Genomic DNA, 21,160 nt, shown 5'->3' with positions numbered 1-21,160 from the left:
CCAAATTATATTTCCATATGAGCAATAAACAATTGAAAATTGAAAGTGTAAAATAATATCAGTTACAATAGCATTTTAAATAGAATAATTTTAAATGAATGACGTACAAGACCTCTACTTTGAAAACTACTAAACATCACTAAGAGAACTCAAAGAAGGCCTAAATAAATATGGAGCTAGACCATGTTCATGGATTGGAAGACATAATATTGTTATAATGTCAATTTTCCCCAAACTGATCTCCAGACTCAACATCTCCAATTAAGTAGGCAGAATAATGGCTCCCCCAGAGAGGTCCTCATTCTATCCCTTTGAACTTGTGAATATATTATGTGATGCAGTAAGAGTTAAAGTTTCAGATGGAATTAAGGCTGCTATTCAGAAACCTTAAAATAGGGAGAGTGTTCTGAATTATATGGATGGACCCAACACAACCAGAAGCATCCTTAAATGAAGGAAAAAGGATGCAGGAGAGTCAATGTGATCAATGTGAGAAAGGTTAGACTGGCCATTCCTAGCTTGAAGAGGGGAGGAATCCGTACGCCAATGACCCTGGCAGCCCCTAGAAACTGGAAAGTGCAAGAAAATGAATTCTTCCTAGAGCCTCCAGGAAATATTGCAACCCTACCAACACCTTGTGATTTTCTCAGGGATACCCATTTTGGACTTCCAGTCTCCAAAAATGTAAGATAATAAATTCATGTTATTTAAAGCCACTAAGTTTCTGGTAGTTTGGAACAGCAGCAATAGGAAACCAATAAACCAACCAATTTTTTTTTAAGAAATTCACCAGCTGATTGTAAAACTGACATGGAAATGCAAAAACCTACACTATCCCCAAATCTTCTTAGAAGAACAAAACTGGAGGAATGACATCACCTGATTCCTAGATTTACTATAAAACTGCACCAATCAGGACAGTGCAGTACTGGCCTAAGCATACACAAATAGGTCAATAGAGAGCTCAGAAATGGATGTATAGGGTCAACTGACTTTTTGCAAAGGTGTCAAAATTTAATAAGAAAAAGATAATCTTTCAATGAATGGTGTTGAAATTACTGGATATTCTATGGAAAATACTGAAGTTCAACTTCTACCTCACACCACACAGAAAACTTTAACTTGAAATGAATCCCTGACTAAAAATAAACGCTAAAATATAAAGCTTCTAGAATGAAATATAAAGAAATATCTTCATAAGCTTAGAGTAGGTAAAGACTAATCATAAAAGAAAAATTCATGTGTTGAACTTTTTAAAATTAAAGCTTTGTCTCTTCCAAAGACACCACTAAGGAATCAGAAAAGCAAGCCATAGTCTAAGCTTCCTGCATATTCAGGATGATCTGTGCAATCACCAACAGACAGCACTGCCTTTGTGAAACTCTGGGAGTCCACTGAGAAGTACCAGCACATCACTGGAGCAGAGACAACTACAAGATGGACACACTGATGAGGTTAAGAACAGTTTTACTTTACTACCTACCACCTCTCCTCCAAGGTGTCACAGCTCAGTGCCAAAGGAGACTTCCTTAGCCTGTGATTTCTCCACTGGGAGAATGTGAGAGTACCTGAGTGAGCAACCGGCTTCCCTAGCTGTGCAACAAAGACACTGACAAACAAACGACTTCTTTCTCACCAAATTCAGTATGCTGAGATGTGCTGCAAGACCCAAGGAGTGGTGACCGTGAGGAAAGAAGAGCCTGAAAAAGCAGCAGCTAGGGGAAGGTGATGGCACCCCACTCCAGTACTATTGCCTGGAAAGTCCCATGGACGGAGGAGCCTGGTAGGCTGCAGTCTATGGGGTCACTAAGAGTCGGGAACTACTGAGCGACTTCACTTCTACTTTTCACTTTCATGCACTGGAGAAGGAGGTGGCAACCCACTCCAGTGTTCTTGCCTGGAGAATCCCAGAGACGGGGAGTCTGGTGGGCTGCCGTCTATGGGGTCGCACAGAGTCGGACACTACTGAAGCGACTTAGCAGCAGCAGCAGGACCCTTGGAGGGCAACAAAAACATGCAGTTCCTACTAAATGCATTGCAGGCTCCATCAGCAAAAAAAGACAGAGGACAAAAATAAAGAAAAGTATGAAAAAGACATTACAACTGCTACCACACAAAATAGATAGGATTAAAAAACACTATACCAATAAATTGAACTACTTAGAAGAAACAGTTAATTTCTAAAAACATACAACCTACCAAGATTGAATTAGAAAGAAATATTGGTAGAAAACCTAACAGACCAATTACTAGTAAAGATATTGAATCATATATGACAAGCCCAGAGCAAACACCATACTCACTACTACAAGGTTGTAAGCTTTTCCTCTAGTATCAAGGGCAAGACAATGATGACCACTCTCGCCACTTCTATCAATATAGTTGGGAAGTCCTAGAAAAGGAGAAGAAATGAAAAGCATCTGAATCAGAAAGTGAGAAGTAAAACTGTCTCTGCAGATGACATGATCTTTGATATAGAAAATCCTAAAGACCTAGTAAAAAAAACTCCAAGAACTAATAGACAAATTCTGTGAAGTTACACATAGAAAATATACAGGCTATTTAGACATTCTGCACATATATAGGGGAGTGTGTCAATGTATAAATTATATCCTAATGTAAGTATGTGATGAACACAGAATTCAAGACCATGATTCCCCTGGGAGTCGGGCCAGAAGACAGACTGGACAGTGTGAAGCCACATAGGCAGCTCTAAGCTATTAGAAAATTTGCAGCTCTTGAACAGAAGGGCAGGTTAAAATGTATTCACAGTATTATCTTTAATTTATTGAAAATGAAACAATGATTATATAGCTCATGAACCAGAATTTTAATTATTTCATGATTTTTAATCATATATCTTATTTCCTATGGACACACAATATCTAGACAATTGCCTGTATTTCTCCAATTGAATGTCTTACCTGTTGAATAATCCAAATTTCAATTAAATGTGTTATTTTAATAAATATGGTTTACATTATATTTATAATATTCAACACTAACTTCAGTGCAATATATAAATTTACCTCTGAAATTAATTTCCATGGAAGAAATCTAAACAGATAATGGATAGACCCCAAAATCTTAAGGGAACGTTTCATAAAATTGTTGTTTAGATAAGATTCTGACCATAGTCAAAGATTTGTTAATCACCTCTGTGGGGCACTAGTCCCCAAGGTCTAAATCACATCCACATAGTAGCCTTTAAAATTGCACACAAATATTTCCCTGCTACATCATTACGATTCTTGTAGTATACGCAGACCAACATAGCACTCTCTTTGTTTAATCAGGCAAAAATCTATCTACAAATGCATTTAACAAAAGTATACACTAAAAGACTACAAATATACTATCAAAAATACATTTAACAAAACCTAATTCTTCAACTCTTCAACCAGTCCTGCATCTAGTTTTTCTCCAACATCCACATTAGATGGAGACCTCTATTTAATCTCAGTTCAGCTGTTGTATTTAAACATGAATGTGATTGTCATGTTATTAATAATATAAGAAACTGGTGGCTATTCCAGTATTTCATAGGCTCAGTGACTTGCCAAACAAGTTTTCTGAATTATCATTGAAATGAAGGATCATCATAGTGTGCACAGGAGTACATCCGGACTACTTAAGAGCATGACAACTGTGAATTCTACCCTCATGAAAGTATAATTACCTTCTAATAATTTTTTCTTCTGGTAAGTATTCGCTGCTATCTCCAACAGAAGACATGGAGTAGAAAACAGATCCTAGGTAGCACAGATGTTAGATCTCAGTCTAACATGAAAGCAAATATGTAACAGATATGTGAGATAAAAATAAACCCTAAGACACTAATTCCCTCTCAGGAATGAAGATTATATTAAATTTCAACAAGAGCAGTTAGTGAATATTTTAACTTAGTAAATGTTCTCTATGCTGAGCATCTTACTAAACAGTTTATATATAATATATCATTTAATTATCCTTACAAACCTTTCTATGAAGCAGGTGCTCTAGAATAACTATTTTGCAGATGAGGAAACTTTGGCTTAAAGAAGATAATTAGTTTGCTTCATTCCACACAATTAGAAGGTAGCTGAAGGGTGTTCTAATACCATGACAGATGATCTGACTGAGTTGGGGGTCTTAGTTACTTTTATCTTGTATTTTTCTGCTTTGGCTTTGTATGATTACAGCAATGTACCATCTTACTTTACAGTTATAAAAGATCCATTTAAGATCTTTTTTTTTTATAAAATTTTAGACAATTATGAAATTTTATGTATCTAGTTTTATCTCCATATCATTGTGTACACTCAAGTTATGTTTAAATATGCCTGGTTCATTTGTCTTAGATTTCACTGAAGAAAGTAAAATTTAAAGTTATGCTACATTATTAGAAACTGAAGTTCATACTATGAAGAATGAAAGTGAGTTTTAATTAAAATATAGCATGCTTCTTTTTAACATCTATCTCTTCATCTCATGTTCTAAGACTCTTTTTTATATCATATTGACTTTTAAATTTAAAACGATATCTAAATTTTGAGACTTCAAGGCTTAAATCAAAATATTAAAAAGCATAAAATAAAGTCTTATATTTGGGTTCACAAGATTAAATGATATAAAGTATAACTCCTGTCTTCACAGCACTTCTAACAAGGGGCCTTATATAATCCAAACCTTAAATGAAGACTGTAATGTTTTCCACCTGCTAAAACTACCTAAAATATTTTACAAACATTGTGTAAATCATAGACTGTCACTATTGTCTTCCACAGTGTAGCACACCTGGGGCACTGTGTTTACTTCTAAACTCACTATTCTGAGGCATTTGATAAACCATGGTGCATCCAATGGATTCCAACCAGAAGAGCATAGTAATTAAAGATCGTTCAGTGACTTATGCACTTGGTCTGGGAACATAAATGTAACTGTATATTTAACAATAGATTCTAATATTCAAAGAGACTTAAAAGACATATAAAAATTCTTAATGAACAAAATTAAACAATAGAGTCTACAGATGCACATTTGAGTAATTAAACTAGTAAAATACAAGGAGGTGGTTACTATAAACATCAAGATAGTGGATACTTTCAAGGACAGAGAAGGCTTATGACTGGAATGAGGCACAAAGAGAAGCTCCCAGGGTGGCTGGCAGCATTCTGTTTTTTGACCTCTGTGTCAGTTACAAAAATATTCACCTTAGCTGACCTAGCTTTTATTTTTCTTTCTGTATATATGGTTTCTTTAATAATAAAACTACCTTTATAAAGCCATGTCAAATTGACTTATTCTGTATTTATTTCCAGAAAAAAGAAAGAGCCAGTGCCGATGTTACAAAAGGCACCTTTGAGCTCAAAATAAGAGGTAAGAGACACTGATTAAAGGAAAGAGGCTGCTTCATGTGCAAATGACTTTCCTGTTACTGAATTTATGAAAATAGGAGTGGAAGTGAATCTTCCTGTGGAAGGATTTCCTGTGCAGGATAGAAGGCTGGATTCATGGTGCCCGAGGTTCATTTCAACTCTAAAATTCTGTGGCCTTCCTTTTAATTCCCAACACTATCCCAAGCTGAAGTGGTCAAAAAAAGCAAAGTGCATTCTGTAATCAAGTCATTTTGGAAACCAAGTCCTCTCCTCCTTCTGAAGCTTATCGGTTCAATCTGTACACTGTATTTGAAAGTAATTTTGTGTACATAAGTATGATTGTGCACCTAAAAAATCATGCCAAAAAAATATTTAAGCATTCCAGTTTAGTTGTAGACCACATGGTGAATCACCAGCATGAAAAAGGAAATGAAGGATAAATAGAGTAACAATGATTTGGGGGTAGGTGAATATAGCTTTCCATTTTTAGAATTAAACATGAACGAAGGCTTTCTGCCTTCATTGGAAATCCTTCCACAGAAGGATTCACTTCCAAGTGTCTTCACAAATATTACCCTTCACAATATCCCTTCACATAACACATAGAGAACCTAGTAGACAGACTGGTTAAATAAATTGCCCAAGGACACACTGCTTCTGAGTGGTGAAGCTGGAATTTGATCCCAAGCACTCTGAGTCAAGAACTTGTGCTCTTAAGCAATCGTCTTAACTTAGTCTGACATCTACGGCATAGAATCTGGACACTCATAATTAAATTAAATTTCCATTTTATATTGAGAAAAACTACACCTCTATTTCATACTACTTAATAATAACAGTTCTTTCATCATGATTATAATATATAATGTTCTAACTAAAATGCTTATAAAAATGATATACTGTAGGTAATTTATCTTTACCTTATATTACTATAACTGTAACAAATAGGTTGTTATTCTATGACCCAAAGACACTATAAATGCAAAGTATACATTTAGGTCTGAAGTTCACGGCTAGAGATTATATACATTAAAAAATTCATAAACTAATTCAGTAATTAGACATTCCATCTGTTTAATGATATGACACCATATCCAGACAAAGTAAGACTGATATAATTGTGTCCCTTATCTGTATTCTTTTAGAGTTGAAATTAGGTGAGAGTTTTACCTATAGAGTTCCAAAGCAACCAGAGGATAAGCTCATGTAATTAGTAAATTCCATGGGGAAAAACAACTCATTGATTGTTTAATAAATTTCTTGTTTCAATTAACTGCCTTGTTAATTTTGCTGAAGGGACAGGTAAATAGGAACTAATGCAGATTGCTACCATGTGTATGTGGGGACCAAAGCCTTCTGGAATTAGTTCAACTTTTAACTCTACAATAAATCAATAAGACTCCTGAGATGGTGTAATAAGATTCATAAAGGTGTTCAAAGAAATCTATAGCATCTGTACACGTAAATAAAGGTTAATAAAAAGGATTTTTTCCTGGCACCAAAAACACATTGTACAAAAAAAGGGCAGGATAGTAAAGAACATCAAAATTAATACAAGAACAACAGTGTAATGTTGAAAAGCAGGAAAAAGCAGAGGAGGATGCTGGTTTGATGACAATTATTATTATGATTATAAAGGTTGAGATATAGACATTTGGAAGTGAATATGGAAAGTAATTGTTAGCAAGTGGTAGAGCTTACCCCAGCAAAATGTCATTTAACTTTTACCTTAAGCTCAACAGCTTTGTAAGAAAAATATTGTGTGACTCAGTGGTCAAAAATTATTTTTAGAAGCATTCTGGGGAATTCCCTAGAAATCCAGTGGTTAGGATCCACGTTTTAACTCTCGGGGTCCCAGGCTCAATCCCTGGTCAAGGAACTATGATACCTGAAGCCACATAGCATGGAAAATAAAAAAAAAAAAATACATACAACCACTATGAATATAAGGAAATAGGTAGAGATTTTGGAAAATGAACACAGCAGATATGTTAAGAGGTGTTCCAAAATGGGAGAAAGCATGCAAATAAGTGACCTTTGGATATTCATGACAAACTTGAGAGGTTTTTAGTTCTACCTAAGGCTGACACTATGTTTTCTTACCATGGTATAGCTTCCTAGTTTTTCAAAGGGAACAATGGGAACCAGCAATGGAAGTTCCACAACAGACTTCATCCTGCTGGGCTTTTCTGATCGGCCCCAATTGGAACACATCATCTCTGTGGTTGTCTTCATCTTCTATATTATAACACTGGTAGGAAACACAACGATCATTCTTGTATCTTACCTAGACACCCAGCTCCATACGCCCATGTATTTCTTCTTATCCAATTTGTCTTTTGTGGACCTCTGTTACACAACTAGCATTATCCCCCAGATGCTGGTAAATCTATGGGGTCCAAAAAAGTCTATTACATATGGAGGGTGTGTGCTCCAGTTCTTCTTTGCCCTTGACATGGGAGCCACAGAATGTCTTCTCTTGGCTGTAATGGCTTATGACCGCTATGCTGCTGTCTGTCAACCTCTTCACTACACAGTAATAATGCACCCTGAGCTTTGCCAGAAGATGGTGTTGATTTCTTGGTTAGGTGGTCTTGGCAGTGCCTTAATTCTTTGTTCTTTGACTTTGAAGTTGCCAAGATGTGGGCACCGGGAGGTGGATAACTTTTTCTGTGAGATGCCAGCATTGATCAAGATGGCTTGTGTCTATTCAAAAGTAATTGAAGTTGTTGTCTTTGCTCTTGGAGTGGTATTTCTTCTGGTGCCTCTGTCACTAATTCTCATCTCATATGGAGTCATCACTCAAGCTGTCATGAGAATCAAGTCAGCAGCAAGGTGGCAAAAGATCCTTAATACATGTGGTTCCCACCTCACAGTAGTATCTCTGTTTTATGGAACAATCATTTATATGTACATGAAGCCACATACTAGTACCTCGCAAGATGAGGGGAAGTTCCTTACTCTCTTTTACACAATTGTCACACCCAGCCTTAACCCTCTGATATACACTTTAAGAAACAAAGATGTAAAGAGTGCAATAAAGAGAATATTGTGGATTAAAAAAAATGCTCAGCGAAGTCATGAATTAAGTGGAAAAATCAGAGTGTAGAGAGTTAAAGAAATAATATTGACCTTTCCCAACAGAAGATCAATCAATACATTTATTTAAAGAGCACTTCTTGAGTGTTTACCATGTACCAAGAATTGTACTAGGTACTGACTGTAAATAAATAGGAAGTAGGGATAAATGATAAGGAGACAGATAAATAAATATACATAGATAAAATGTAATTCTTATATTTAAAAGCTTCAAGATTAATCAGGGACTACAGATAAATAAATGATTATGAAATGTGGTAAGTATAGCAATGTACAAAAGATTGAGGAAATATTATTCATAAGCATCTATTATAGATAAGATTGTACTGATTTTTTTCTTCCCAGACATATCACTTATATTAGAAATAACACTCTTTCATTCACCTGATTTTGCCAGAGGAGACTTTGTGGTGAAGACTAACAGCTCACCAACACCCATTCCACCTTCTGCCTCAAGTTTTAAAAGACCAGAGGGCTACTACACTGGGGCTTCCCTGGTGGCGCAGTGGTAGAGAATCCACCTGCCAATGCAGGAGACACAAGTTGGATCCCTGGGTTGGGAAGATCCCGTGGAGAAGGAAATGGCAACCCACTCCAGTATCCTTGCCTCGGAAATCCCATGGACAGAAAGTCTGGTGGGCTACAGTCCATGGGGTCACAAAGAGTCAGACACAACTTAGCAAATAAACAACAAGTTGACCATTTATACGGAAGTAATAAAAAGGGCTATTCCTTATTTAACACTATCTGCTTACAATTTCGCTTTATAATGTTCTTTCTTTTCTTGAATTATAGTGGTCAGTTCAGTTCAGTCACTCAGTCATGCCCGACCAATTGTGACCCCATGGACTGCTGCTCATCAAGCTTCCCTGTCCATCATCAACTCGCAGTAGTAGATGGTAATTTGGGGGGGAAGGTTTTGATGCTCTTCCTTGACAAAACAAAAATTTAGTAATCATATGTTTAATCTCATTTTTACTTTATTTTACTGGTAAGTACATTCAAAATCTGGGGATCTCTATGCTGGAGAATAAATTAAACTTCTCTACAAGTTGATAATTTAAGAGATTGAAAATCATCTCTGCAAATGAAAGAGTCATCACATCTACAGTGCCACTGCTATGTCATTTCAAGTGCAAATGAATCCACCATCTGCCTGAAGGATCAAATATTTGGGAAAATTTGACATTAGCCTATTTCTCACCTGTACATTCAGTTCTGTTAAACAAAGGCAAACCTTTGTTAGGAAAAGCAATTCCTTTGTGAGAAAGAATATTAGCTATTTGACATTTGTCAGAAACAGCAGATACTTCCTGAAGAGGACACCAATTATTACCACTAATCTGTAAAAATATAGATTTTTCTTTGGAGTTGAGGATTCAAGAGAATTTATAATTTTTTTAAGATCCAGTAGTATCATCAAAGGAAATAACATCAAAGAATAACATAACTTTAACGTATGTTCATCTAATATTTTAAATGCACATTCACAGTAGCCACATGAAAATGATGGGTTTTAAGTTCTTGTGCGCCAACCAAAATATCAAAGAAAGAATTCCATCCTTGCTGTCCTGCTGGTAAGAAACATTTCATGAACTTAAATATGGCCCATTACTTTTCTTTATTGTCATTATTTTGCAATTTATTCATCAGCCCCCAATAGCAATATTAACAGAACGTTGTCTCCATTTTGCACTGCCTTTCCCCCAGAACGATCTCCAAACCTGAAATTCTAAAAATGAGTTTAAATCAGTTCGCATACCCAACCAGGAAAGGACTGGTATCTAAGTTCACTACTGCCATTTCGGCTTACTGCCACAAGGTGGTGCTATGAAAAATGGTCCTTCAAGATATAAGCACTGACATTCTAATAAGAGCTAAGAAGGTCACAGCGGTTCTTATAAGGAAACAGACTCTCCCCTTTGCTTTTTCATAACAATTCTGTACCAGTAAGCCCGGCCTTCAGTCTCCCTTAGTGGCAGATTTTTGTATCCAGTTTTTCCAGTTCGAAATTCACCCATCTTCATCAGACGACCTGCAGCCCATTAACTCTGGCCGAGTTTGCTTGGGCATGAGGTTCTTGAGGCTCTGATCACTTTACTCTCTTTTGCGTTCCGGATCCCCATTTTCATAGGGTCGGACAAATTTTCCTTCATCAACCAATCCTCCAGCCTACACCTAGCTCTCCAGACACACACACACTTTTATAATTAATCACAATCTTTCCTGAGAAGATGGCAAACTCTACCCACATCCTCTCGATATCCCCAGCATCTCTAATTCATAAATTTGCTGCAAGAATGTGGTGTAACAGGCATTAGGATAAATACAGCAACATTACACAGTGAGAACCAAAGAACAAGATTTATTGGGGAAACACAGGAAACCAAGAGTCAGGAACAAGAGGCAAAGTACTTCCACCCTCTCATAATCTCTCATAATCAGGGAGAGGTGAATCAGTGTCAGGTCAAGCTGCTCTAGTCCTGATACAACTGCTCTACCTTCTCAAAAGGTAAACTTGAATTCCATTTCTTAGTGAGACATCAAGACTACTTGGTTGCCAGGCAGTCTGGGTTTAGATGACAACTGTTTGAGGAAGGCCAGCTGCCTGGCACCTGAAGACCATGGATACCTGTAAAGTTGAAGCCTATCCTGTTAGGTGTATAAGGCACTTGTCCAATGGAAAACTGAGTTTAAGCGCACCCCTTCCCTACAAAAAGAGGGGGAAACGCCAGTTCCAGCTAGCTCCTTTCCTAGGCAACCTAGAGAGAGATCTCAGGATCACTTTTGAGTAGTTCTATTCATTGCCACACAGAGCATTAAGAAAAATATTTCACACAGTGTTAGTATAGTCTGTAATTAGTACAGTCTGCAATTAAAGTTCTCAATAAATATTAACTATTGTAATTAGTTCTATATGACTATTATTCCTTTTATATAAACCATTAGGAATCTCATATGGGAAGACAATCAGAAGCAATTGATGGGGATGGACTTAGTCTTCTTTGAATCCGTTAGCAAAAAGAAAAAAAATATCTAGGAGTACCTCAAACCTCACCCTCAACTCTCTGTGTGTGAATTGGACTTAAACTATACACTAAACCAGATGGACTTAATATTACCAAACATTCCATCCAAGAATAGCAGAACACATATTCTTCTCAAATACCCATGAATATTCTCAAGGATAGATCATAAGAACTAATATTGTTAAAATACCCATACTACCACCCAAGGTAATCTACAGATTCAGTACAATCCCTATCAAAATTACAATGGTATTTTTCACAGAAATAGAAGAAACAATCCAACATTTGTGTGGAACCATAATGAACCTAAATAGCCAAACTAATCTTAAAACAACAAACTAGGAGGCACAACACTTTCTGATAGTAAACTATACTACAAAGCCATAGTAATCAAAACTGTATGGTATTGGAATTAAAAACAGTCACATAGGTCCATGGAACAAGACTAGAAAGCCTAGAAATAAACTCATACATATACAGAGAATTAATTTACAATAAAGGAGCCAAAACCATGCAATGACCAAAGGACAGTCTCTTCAATAAATGATCCTGGAACAACTGGATAGCCACATGCAAACAAATGAAACTAGACTTCTCACAGTACTTAACTCAAAGTATTACACCTCTGACAATCATTAACTCAAAGAAGGATTGAAGACTGAAATTTCATGACCTGACCATAAAACTCCTAGAAGAAAACATAGGGGAAAATGAATGGTTTTTTGCATATGACACCAAAAGCACAGTAAAAAAAAAAAAATGCAAAGACAACCTATGAAATAGAAAATCTGTAAAATATAAATCTACTAAGAAGTTAATATATAAAATATATAAGGAACTCATACACTCAATTGCCAAAAAAAAAAAAACAATTATTCAATTTTAAAATAGACTGAGTACCTGAACAGATATTTTTCCAAAGAATATATACAAATGGCCAAAGGTACATGAAAAGATGCCCAGCATCACTAGTCACTGCTGCTGCCACTGCTGCTAAGTCACTTTAGTAGTGTCCGACTCTGTGTGACCCCATAGATGGCAGCCCACCAGGCTCCCCTGTCCCTGGGATTCTCCAGTCTAGAACACTGCAGTGGGTTGCCATTTCCTTCTCCAATGCACGAAAGTGAAAAGTGAAAGTGAAGTCACGCAGTCGTGTCTGACCCTCAGCGATTCCATGGACTGCAGCCTACCAGGCTCCTCCGTCCATGGGATTTTCCAGGCAGGAGTACTGGAGTGGGGTGCCATTGCCTTCTCCGCCACTAGTGACTAGGAGAATGCAAATTAAAACCACAATGAAATATCACCTCATATCGTCAGAATGGCTATTATTAAAAAGCCAACACAAATAACATGTGATGGTAAGGATATAGAGGAAACAGGAACCCTGTACACTACTAGTAGCAATGTAAACTGGTATAAACCATTATTTTTCACCATATAAGAGTTCTTCAAACATTAAAAATAGAGGAGGAGCTAAGATGGCAGAGGAATAGGACAGGGAGAACACTTTCTCCCCCCACAAATTCATCAAAAGAACATTTAAACGCCGAGTAAATTCCACAAAACAACTTCTGAATGCTGGCAGAGGACATCAGGCACCCAGAAAAGCAACCCAAGTCTTCAAAAGGAGGTAGGAAAAAATATAAAAGACAAAAAGACAGACAAAAGAGGGAGGGATGGAGTTCCGTGCCGGGAAGGGAGTCTTAAAAAGAGAGAAGTTTCCAAACACCAGGAAACCTTCTCACTGCCGAATCTGTGCTAAGCCTTGGAAGCACAGAGAGCAACATAACACGGAGAAAAAATAAATAAACAATTAAAAACCACAGATTACGAGCCCTATGGTAACTCCCCCAGTGGAGAAGCAGCGCAGACGCCTGCACACGCCACTAGCAAGCGGGGGCTGGGCAGGGAGGCGCGGCGCAGGCTGCATCGCTTAGAGTAAGGATCTGGCCTGAATACCCTGAGCGCTATCTGAGCGAAATAATTTGGGCTAACAAACCAGACTGTGGGATATCTACCATGCGAAAAGCTAGCCCTAACCTAAGACACCGCCAGGCCCGCGCACGGAACAAAGGACTGAACAGAGATAGCCGGCTACAGACCATCCCCCTCCAGTGACAGGCAGCCAGAGCCGGAAGGGGGCATTCCCAGCCCCAGATAGACATTATCTATAAAACTGTAAGCAGGCTTCTTTGCTAACTAAAACTCCTTGGGGGTCTGGATGGTCAACATCCGCCTGAGAAGGTGCGCTGGTTGTACACCTAGATAACTGAGTGGCAGGGAGACGATAAGTCGCAGCATTGGCACTCGCCAAACACCTCATCACCTGAGCTGCTCGGACCTGGGAAGGGCACAAAACGCAGGCCCAACCGAGTCTGCACCTCTGAGGACTACCCGAGTGCCTGCACCTGAGCGGCTTGGACCTGGGAGGTGCAAGCAGCCCAGGGCCAGCCACAGATGGTTCCCGGCGGAGCAGCCTAGAGCCTGAGCAGTGTGGGCAGGGAGGCTACACGCTCCTAGAGCCCGGGCAGACCCAGTGTGGCTGAGACACTGCGAGCACACGCCAGTGTTACTAGTTTGCAGTGTCCCTTCCTCCCCACAGCGCAACTGAACAAGTGAGCCTAAAAAAAAAAAAAAGTGTCCTCCACCGTCCCCTTTGTGTCAGGGCGGAAACCAGACACTGGAGAGATCAGCAAACAGAAGAATCTATAACAGAGGGAACCGCCTTGGAAGCTACAGGCAATAGATTAAAACCCTGTGGTTCGTACCAACTACATAGGAAGGGGCCTATAGATCTTGAGAAATATAAGTCAGACCAAGGAACTAGCCGAAAATGAACTGAACCCACAATACCAACAACACAACTAGAGAGAGTCCTAGATATATTTTTACTATTTTTAAGATCATTCTTTCTTTTTTTTAATTTTTAAAGAATTTTAAGTCCTCTATTATTCCTTTAATTTTCACTTTTATAACCTACTATTACTTAGCAAAAAAAAAAAAGACCCTTTTTTTTTAAAAGCAAACTTCATATATATATTTTTTTATAATTTTTTGACTTTTTTTTCCATCTTTTCTTTAATATTGCATTTTTGAAATTCCAAACTCTACTCTAGATTTTTAATTTTAGCTTTTTGGTATTTGTTATCAATTTTGTACCTATATTTTTTTTAATATAAATTTTGTGACTTTTTTTTCTCTCTTTCTTTCTCTTCTTTTATATAAATAACATTGTATATATGAAATTCCAAACTCTACTCTAGATTTTTAATCTATGCTTTTTGGTATTTGTTATCAATTTTGTACCTATACTTTCTTTATACTTTTTGCGACTTTGTTTGTTTTCATTGGTTTGGTTTTTTCTCTTTTTCGTTTTCTTTTTTTTAACATTGTATTTTTGAAATTCCAAACTCTACTCTAGATTTTTAACTTTTGCTTTTTGGTATTTGTTATCAGTTTTGTACCTATATTTTCTTTATAATTTTTACAACTTTGTTTTTGTTTGTTTTTTTTCTCTCTTTCTTTTCCTTCTTCTTTTCTTTAACATTGTCTTTTTGAAATTCCAAACTCTACTCTAGATTTTTAATTTCTACTTTTATGTATTTGTTACCAATCTTGTACCTTTAAGAACCCAATCTTCAGTACCCATTTTTCACTAGGGAGCGAGATTACTGGCTTGACTGCTCTCTCTCCCTCTGGACTCTCCTTTTTCTCCACCAGGTCGCCTGTGTCTCCTCCCTAACCCCTCTCTACTCTACCCAACTCTGAATTTCTGTGTGTTCCAGACGGTGGAGAACACTTTGGGAACTGATTACTGGCTGGATCTGTCTCCCTCCTTTTCATTCCCCCCTTTTATCCTCCTGGCCACCTCTGTCTCCTTCCTCCTTCTTCTCTTCTCTGTATAACTCCGTGAACATCTCTGAGCGGTCCAGTTGTGGAGTACGCATAAGGAAGTGATTACTGGCTAGCCCACTCTCTCCTCTATTGAGTCCACCTCATCTCATTCGGGTCACCTCTAACTCCCTCCTCCCTCTTCTCTTCTCCATGTAACGCTGTAAACCTCTCTGGGTGACCCTCACGGTGGAGAAACTTTTCATCTTTAACATAGATGTTTTATCAATGGTGCTGTATAGAAGGAGAAGTTTTGAAACGACTGTAAAAATAGGACCGAGAACTGGAAGCAGGAGGCTTAAGTCCAAACCCTGACTCCAGGGAACTCCTGACTCCAGGGAACATTAATGGACAGGAGCTCATCAAATGCCTCCATACCGACACTGAAACCAAGCACCACACAAGGGCCAACAAGTTCCAGGGCAAGATATACCAAGCAAATTCTCCAGCAACAAAGGAACACAGCCCTGAGCTCCAAGATACAGGCTGCCCAAAGTCACCCCAAAACCATAGACATCTCATAACATTACTGGACACTTCATTGCACTCCAGAGAGAAGAAATCCAGCTCCACCCACCAGAACACTGACACAAGCTTCCCTAACCAAGAAACCTTGACAAGCCACCTGTACAAACCCACACACAGCGAGGAAATGCCACAATAAAGAGAACTCCACAAACTGCCAGAATACAGAAAGGACACCCCAAACTCAGCAATTTAAACAAGATGAAGAGACAGAGGAATACCCAGCAGATAAAGGAACAGGATAAATGCCCACCAAACCAAACAAAAGAGGAAGGGATAGGGAATCTACCTGATAAAGAATTCCGAATAATGATACTGAAATTGATCCAAAATCTTGAAATCAAAATGGAATCACAGATAAATAGCCTGGAGACAAGGATTGAGAAGATGCAAGAAAGGTTTAACAAGGACCTAGAAGAAATAAAAAAGAGTCAATATATAATGAATAATGCAATAAATGAAATTAAAAACACTCTGGAGGCAACAAATAGTAGAATAACAGAGGCAGAAGAAAGGATTAGTGAATTAGAAGATAGAATGGTAGAAATAAATGAATCAGAGAGGATAAAAGAAAAACGAATTAAAAGAAATGAGGACAATCTCAGAGACCTCCAGGACAATATTAAACGTTACAACATTCGAATCATAGGGGTCCCAGAAGAAAAAGACAAAAAGAAAGACCATGAGAAAATACTTGAGATAATAGTTGAAAACTTCCCTAAAATGGGGAAGGAAATAATCACTCAAGTCCAAGAAACCCAGAGAGTCCCAAACAGGATAAACCCAATGCGAAACACCCCAAGACACATATTAATCAAATTAACAAAGATCAAACACAAAGAACAAATATTAAAAGCAGCAAGGGAAAAACAACAAATAACACACAAGGGAATTCCCATAAGGATCACAGCTGATCTTTCAATAGAAACTCTTCAAGCCAGGAGGGAATGGCAAGACATACCTAAAGTGATGAAAGAAAATAACCTACAGCCCAGATTATTGTACCCAGCAAGGATCTCATTCAAGTATGAAGGAGAAATCAAAAGCTTTACAGACAAGCAAAAGCTGAGAGAATTCAGCACCACCAAACCAGCTCTCCAACAAATACTAAAGGATATTCTCTAGACAGGAAACACAAAAACGGTGTATAAATTCAAACCCCAAACAATGAAGTAAATAGCAACGGGATCATACTTATCAGTAATTACCTTAAACGTAAATGGGTTGAATGCCCCAACCAAAAGACAAAGACTGGCTGAATGCATACAAAAACAAGACCCCTACATATGTTGTCTACAAAAGACCCACCTCAAAACAGGGGACACATACAGACTGAAAGTGAAGGGCTGGAAAAAGATTTTCCATGCAAATAGGGACCAAAAGAAAGCAGGAGTAGCAATACTCATATCAGATAAAATAGACTTTAAAACAAAGGCTGTGAAAAGAGACAAAGATGGTCACTACATAATGATCAAAGGATCAATCCAAGAAGAAGATATAACAGTTATAAATATATATGCACCCAACATCGGAGCACCGCAATATGTAAGACAAATGCTAACAAGTATGAACGGAGAAATTAACAGTAACACAACAATAGTGGGAGACTTTAATACCCCACTCACACCTATGGATAGATCAACTAAACAGAAAATTAACAAGGAAACACAAACTTTAAATGATACAATAGACCAGTTAGACCTAATTGATATCTATAGGACACTTCATCCCAAAACAATGAATTTCACCTTTTTCTCAAGCGCACATGGAACCTTCTCCAGGATAGATCACATCCTGGGCCATAAATCTAGCCTTGGTAAATTCAAAAAAAAAGAAATCATTCCAAGCATCTTCTCTGACCACAATGCAGTAAGATTAGATCTCAATTACAGGAGAAAAATCTATTAAAAATTCCAGCATATGGAGGCTGAACAACACGCTGCTGAATAACCAACAAATCACAGAAGAAATCAAAACAGAAATCAAAATTTGCATAGAAATGAATGAAAATGAAAACGCAACAACCCAAAACCTGTGGGACACTGTAAAAGCAGTCCTCAGGGGAAAGTTCATAGCAATACAGGCATACCTCAAGAAACAAGAAAAAAGTCAAATAAATAACCTAACTCTACACCTAAAGCAACTAGAAAAGGAAGAAATGAAGAACCCCAGGGTTAGTAGAAGGAAAGAAATCTTAAAAATTAGGGCAGAAATAAATGCAAAAGAAACAAAAGAGACCATAGCAAAAATCAACAAAGCCAAAAGCTGGTTCTTTGAAAGGATAAATAAAATTGACAAACCATTGGCCAGACTCATCAAGAAACAAAGGGAGCTCTTTCCCATCTTGCAAGATAGCGGGTGAAAAGGCTGAGAAGCCAGATACTAAGGAGAAAAAACCTGAAGCCAAGAAGGCTGATGCTGGCAACAAGGCTAAAAAGGTGGAAAAGGTGAAGAAAGTTAAGAAGGGGAAGCCCCACTGCAGCCAAAATCCTGTCCTGTTCAGAGGAATTGGCAGATATTCCCGATCAGCCATGTACTCCAGAAAGGCCTTGTACAAGAGAAAGTATTCAGCAGCTAAATCCAAGGTTGAAAAGAAAAAGAAGGTTCATGTTCTTGTTACTGTCACAAAACCAGTTGGTGGAGACAAGAATGGTGGTACCTGAGTGGTAAAACTTCGCAAAATGCCTAGGTATTACCCTACTGAAGATGTGCCTCAAAAACTGTTGAGTCATGGCAAAAAAACCCTTCAGTAAGCATGTGAGGAAGCTGCGTGCCAGCATCACTCCTGGGACCATTCTGATCATCCTCACTGGGCGCCACAGAGGCAAGAGGGTCGTTTTCCTGAAGCAGCTGGGCAGTGGCTTGCTACTTGTGACTGGGCCTCTATCCCTCAATCGAGTTCCTCTGCGTAGAACACACCAGAAATTTGTCATTGCTACCTCCACCAAAATCGATATCAGTGGTGTGAAAATCCTAGAACATCTCACTGACACTTACTTCAAGAAGAAGAAGCTGCGTAAACCCAGACACCAGGAGGGCGAGATCTTCGACACAGAGAGAGAGAAATACGAGATCACAGAACAGCGCAAGGTTGATCAGAAAGCTGTGGACTCACAAATTCTGCAAAGAATCAAAGTTGTCCCTCAGCTCCAGGGCTACCTCCGCTCCGTGTTTGCTCTCACAAATGGAATTTATCCTCACAAAGCAGTGTTCTGAACTTCTTGCAAAGAACCTAATTAAATAACTTGTCATTTCAAAAAAAAAAAAAAAGAAACAAAGGGAGAAAAATCAAATCAATAAAATTAGAAATGAAAATGGAGAGATCACAACAGACAACACAGAAATACAAAGGATCATAAGAGACTACTATCAACAATTATATGCCAATAAAATGGACAACGTGGAAGAAATGGACAAATTCTTATAAAAGTACAACTTTCCAAAACTGGACCAGGAAGAAATAGAAAATCTTAACAGACCCATCACAAGCACGGAAATTGAAACTGTAATCAGAAATCTTCCAGCAAACAAAAGCCCAGGTCCAGACAGCTTCACAGCTGAATTCTACCAAAAATTTAGAGAAGAGCTAACACCTATCCTGCTCAAACTCTTCCAGAAAATTGCAGAGGAAGGTAAACTTCCAAACTCATTCTATGAGGCCACCATCACCCTAATACCAAAACCTGACAAAGATCCCACAAAAAAAAGAAAACTACAAGCCAATATCACTGATGAACAGAGATGCAAAAATCCTTAACAAAATTCGAGCAATCAGAATCCAACAACACATTAAAAAGATCATACACAATGACCAAGTGGGCTTTATCCCAGGGATGCAAGGATTCTTCAATATCCGCAAATCAATCAATATAATACACCACATTAACAAATTGAAAAATATAAACCATATGATCATCTCAATAGATGCAGAGAAAGCCTTTGACAAAATTCAACATCCATTTATGATAAAAACTCTCCAGAAAGCAGGAATAGAAGAAACATACCTCAACATAATAAAAGCTATATATGACAAACCCACAGCAAACATTATCCTCAATGGTGAAAAATTGAAAGCATTTCCTCTAAAGTCAGGAAGAAGACAAGGGTGCCCACTTTCACCATTACTATTCAACATAGTTTTGGAAGTTTTGGCCACAGCAATCAGAGCAGAAAAAGAAATAAAAGGAATCCAAATTGGAAAAGAAGTAAAACTCTCACTATACTGCATCTTCTTTATTCACCTGTCGATTGGCACTTAGGTCGTTTCCATATTGCGGTTATTGTGAATAACACTGCAATGAAAATGGGAGTGCAGATATCAGTTCTGTTTGCATTCCTTTGGATATATACCCAGAAGTGGGATTGTTGGATCATATGTCACTCCTATTTTTAATGTTTGAGGAACTCTTATACTTTTAGAAATAATGGTTTATCCCAGTTTTCATTGCTACTAGTAGTGTACAGGGTTCCTGTTTCCTCTATATCCTTACCATCACATGTTATTTGTGTTGGCTTTTTAATAATAGCCATTCTAACAGATATGAGGTGATAATTCATTGTGTTTTTAATTTGCATTCTCTTAGTGACTAGTGACGTTGAGCATCTTTTCATGTACTTTTGGCCATTTGTATATATTCTTTGGAAAAATATCTGTTCAGGTACTCAGTCTATTTTAAAATTGAATAATTGTGGGGTTTTTTTGCAATTGAGTGTATGAGTTCCTTATATATTTTATATATTAACTTCTTAGTAGATTTATATTTTACAGATTTTCTCCTATTTCATAGGTTGTCTTTGCATTTTTTTTTTTTACTGTGCTTTTGGTGTCATACCCAGAAAACCATTCATTTCCCCCTATGTTTTCTTCTAGGAGTTTCATGCTCAGGTCATGAAATTTCAGTCTTCAATCCTTCTTTGAGTTAATGATTGTCAGAGGTGTAATACTTTGAGTTAAGTATTGTGAGAGGTCTAGCTTCATTTGTTTGCATGTGGCTATCCAGTTGTTCCAGGATCATTTATTGAAGAGACTATCCTTTGGTCATTGCATGGTTTTGGCTCCTTTATTGTAAATTAATTCTCTGTATATGTATGAGTTTATTTCTAGGCTTTCTAGTCTTGTTCCATGGACCTATGTGACTGTTTTTAATTCCAATACCATACAGTTTTGATTACTATGGCTTTGTAGTATAGTTTAATATCAGGAAGTGTTGTGCCTCCTAGTTTGTTCTTTCAAGATTGGTTTGGCTATTTAGGTTCATT

General features: G+C 37.6%; 1 protein-coding gene and 1 pseudogene across 1 annotated transcript; both read left to right on the top strand.

Annotated features, from left to right (window-relative positions):
- The first annotated feature begins 7,494 nt into the window (after positions 1-7,494).
- Positions 7,495-8,466, top strand: LOC112578681 (putative olfactory receptor 2W6). Its single transcript, XM_025263331.3, has one exon. The coding sequence runs from the start codon at positions 7,495-7,497 to the stop codon at positions 8,464-8,466; it is 972 nt and encodes a 323-aa protein (XP_025119116.3).
- A 4,337-nt stretch (positions 8,467-12,803) lies between these two features.
- LOC102392652 lies at positions 12,804-19,155 on the top strand (annotated as a pseudogene).
- The last annotated feature ends 2,005 nt before the right edge of the window (positions 19,156-21,160 follow it).

The sequence above is a fragment of the Bubalus bubalis genome, chromosome 2 (genome assembly GCF_019923935.1).
Source record: "Bubalus bubalis isolate 160015118507 breed Murrah chromosome 2, NDDB_SH_1, whole genome shotgun sequence".
NCBI classification, from domain to species: Eukaryota; Metazoa; Chordata; class Mammalia; order Artiodactyla; family Bovidae; genus Bubalus; species Bubalus bubalis.
The sequence above is the reverse complement of the archived record's forward strand: the minus strand, read 5'-3'. Positions and strand labels throughout refer to the sequence as shown.

What these genes read in the sequence shown, in the direction of transcription:
- LOC112578681 (XM_025263331.3), top strand. Translation starts at nt 7,495, where the DNA reads ATGGGAACCAGCAATGGAAGTTCCACAACAGACTTCATCCTGCTGGGC.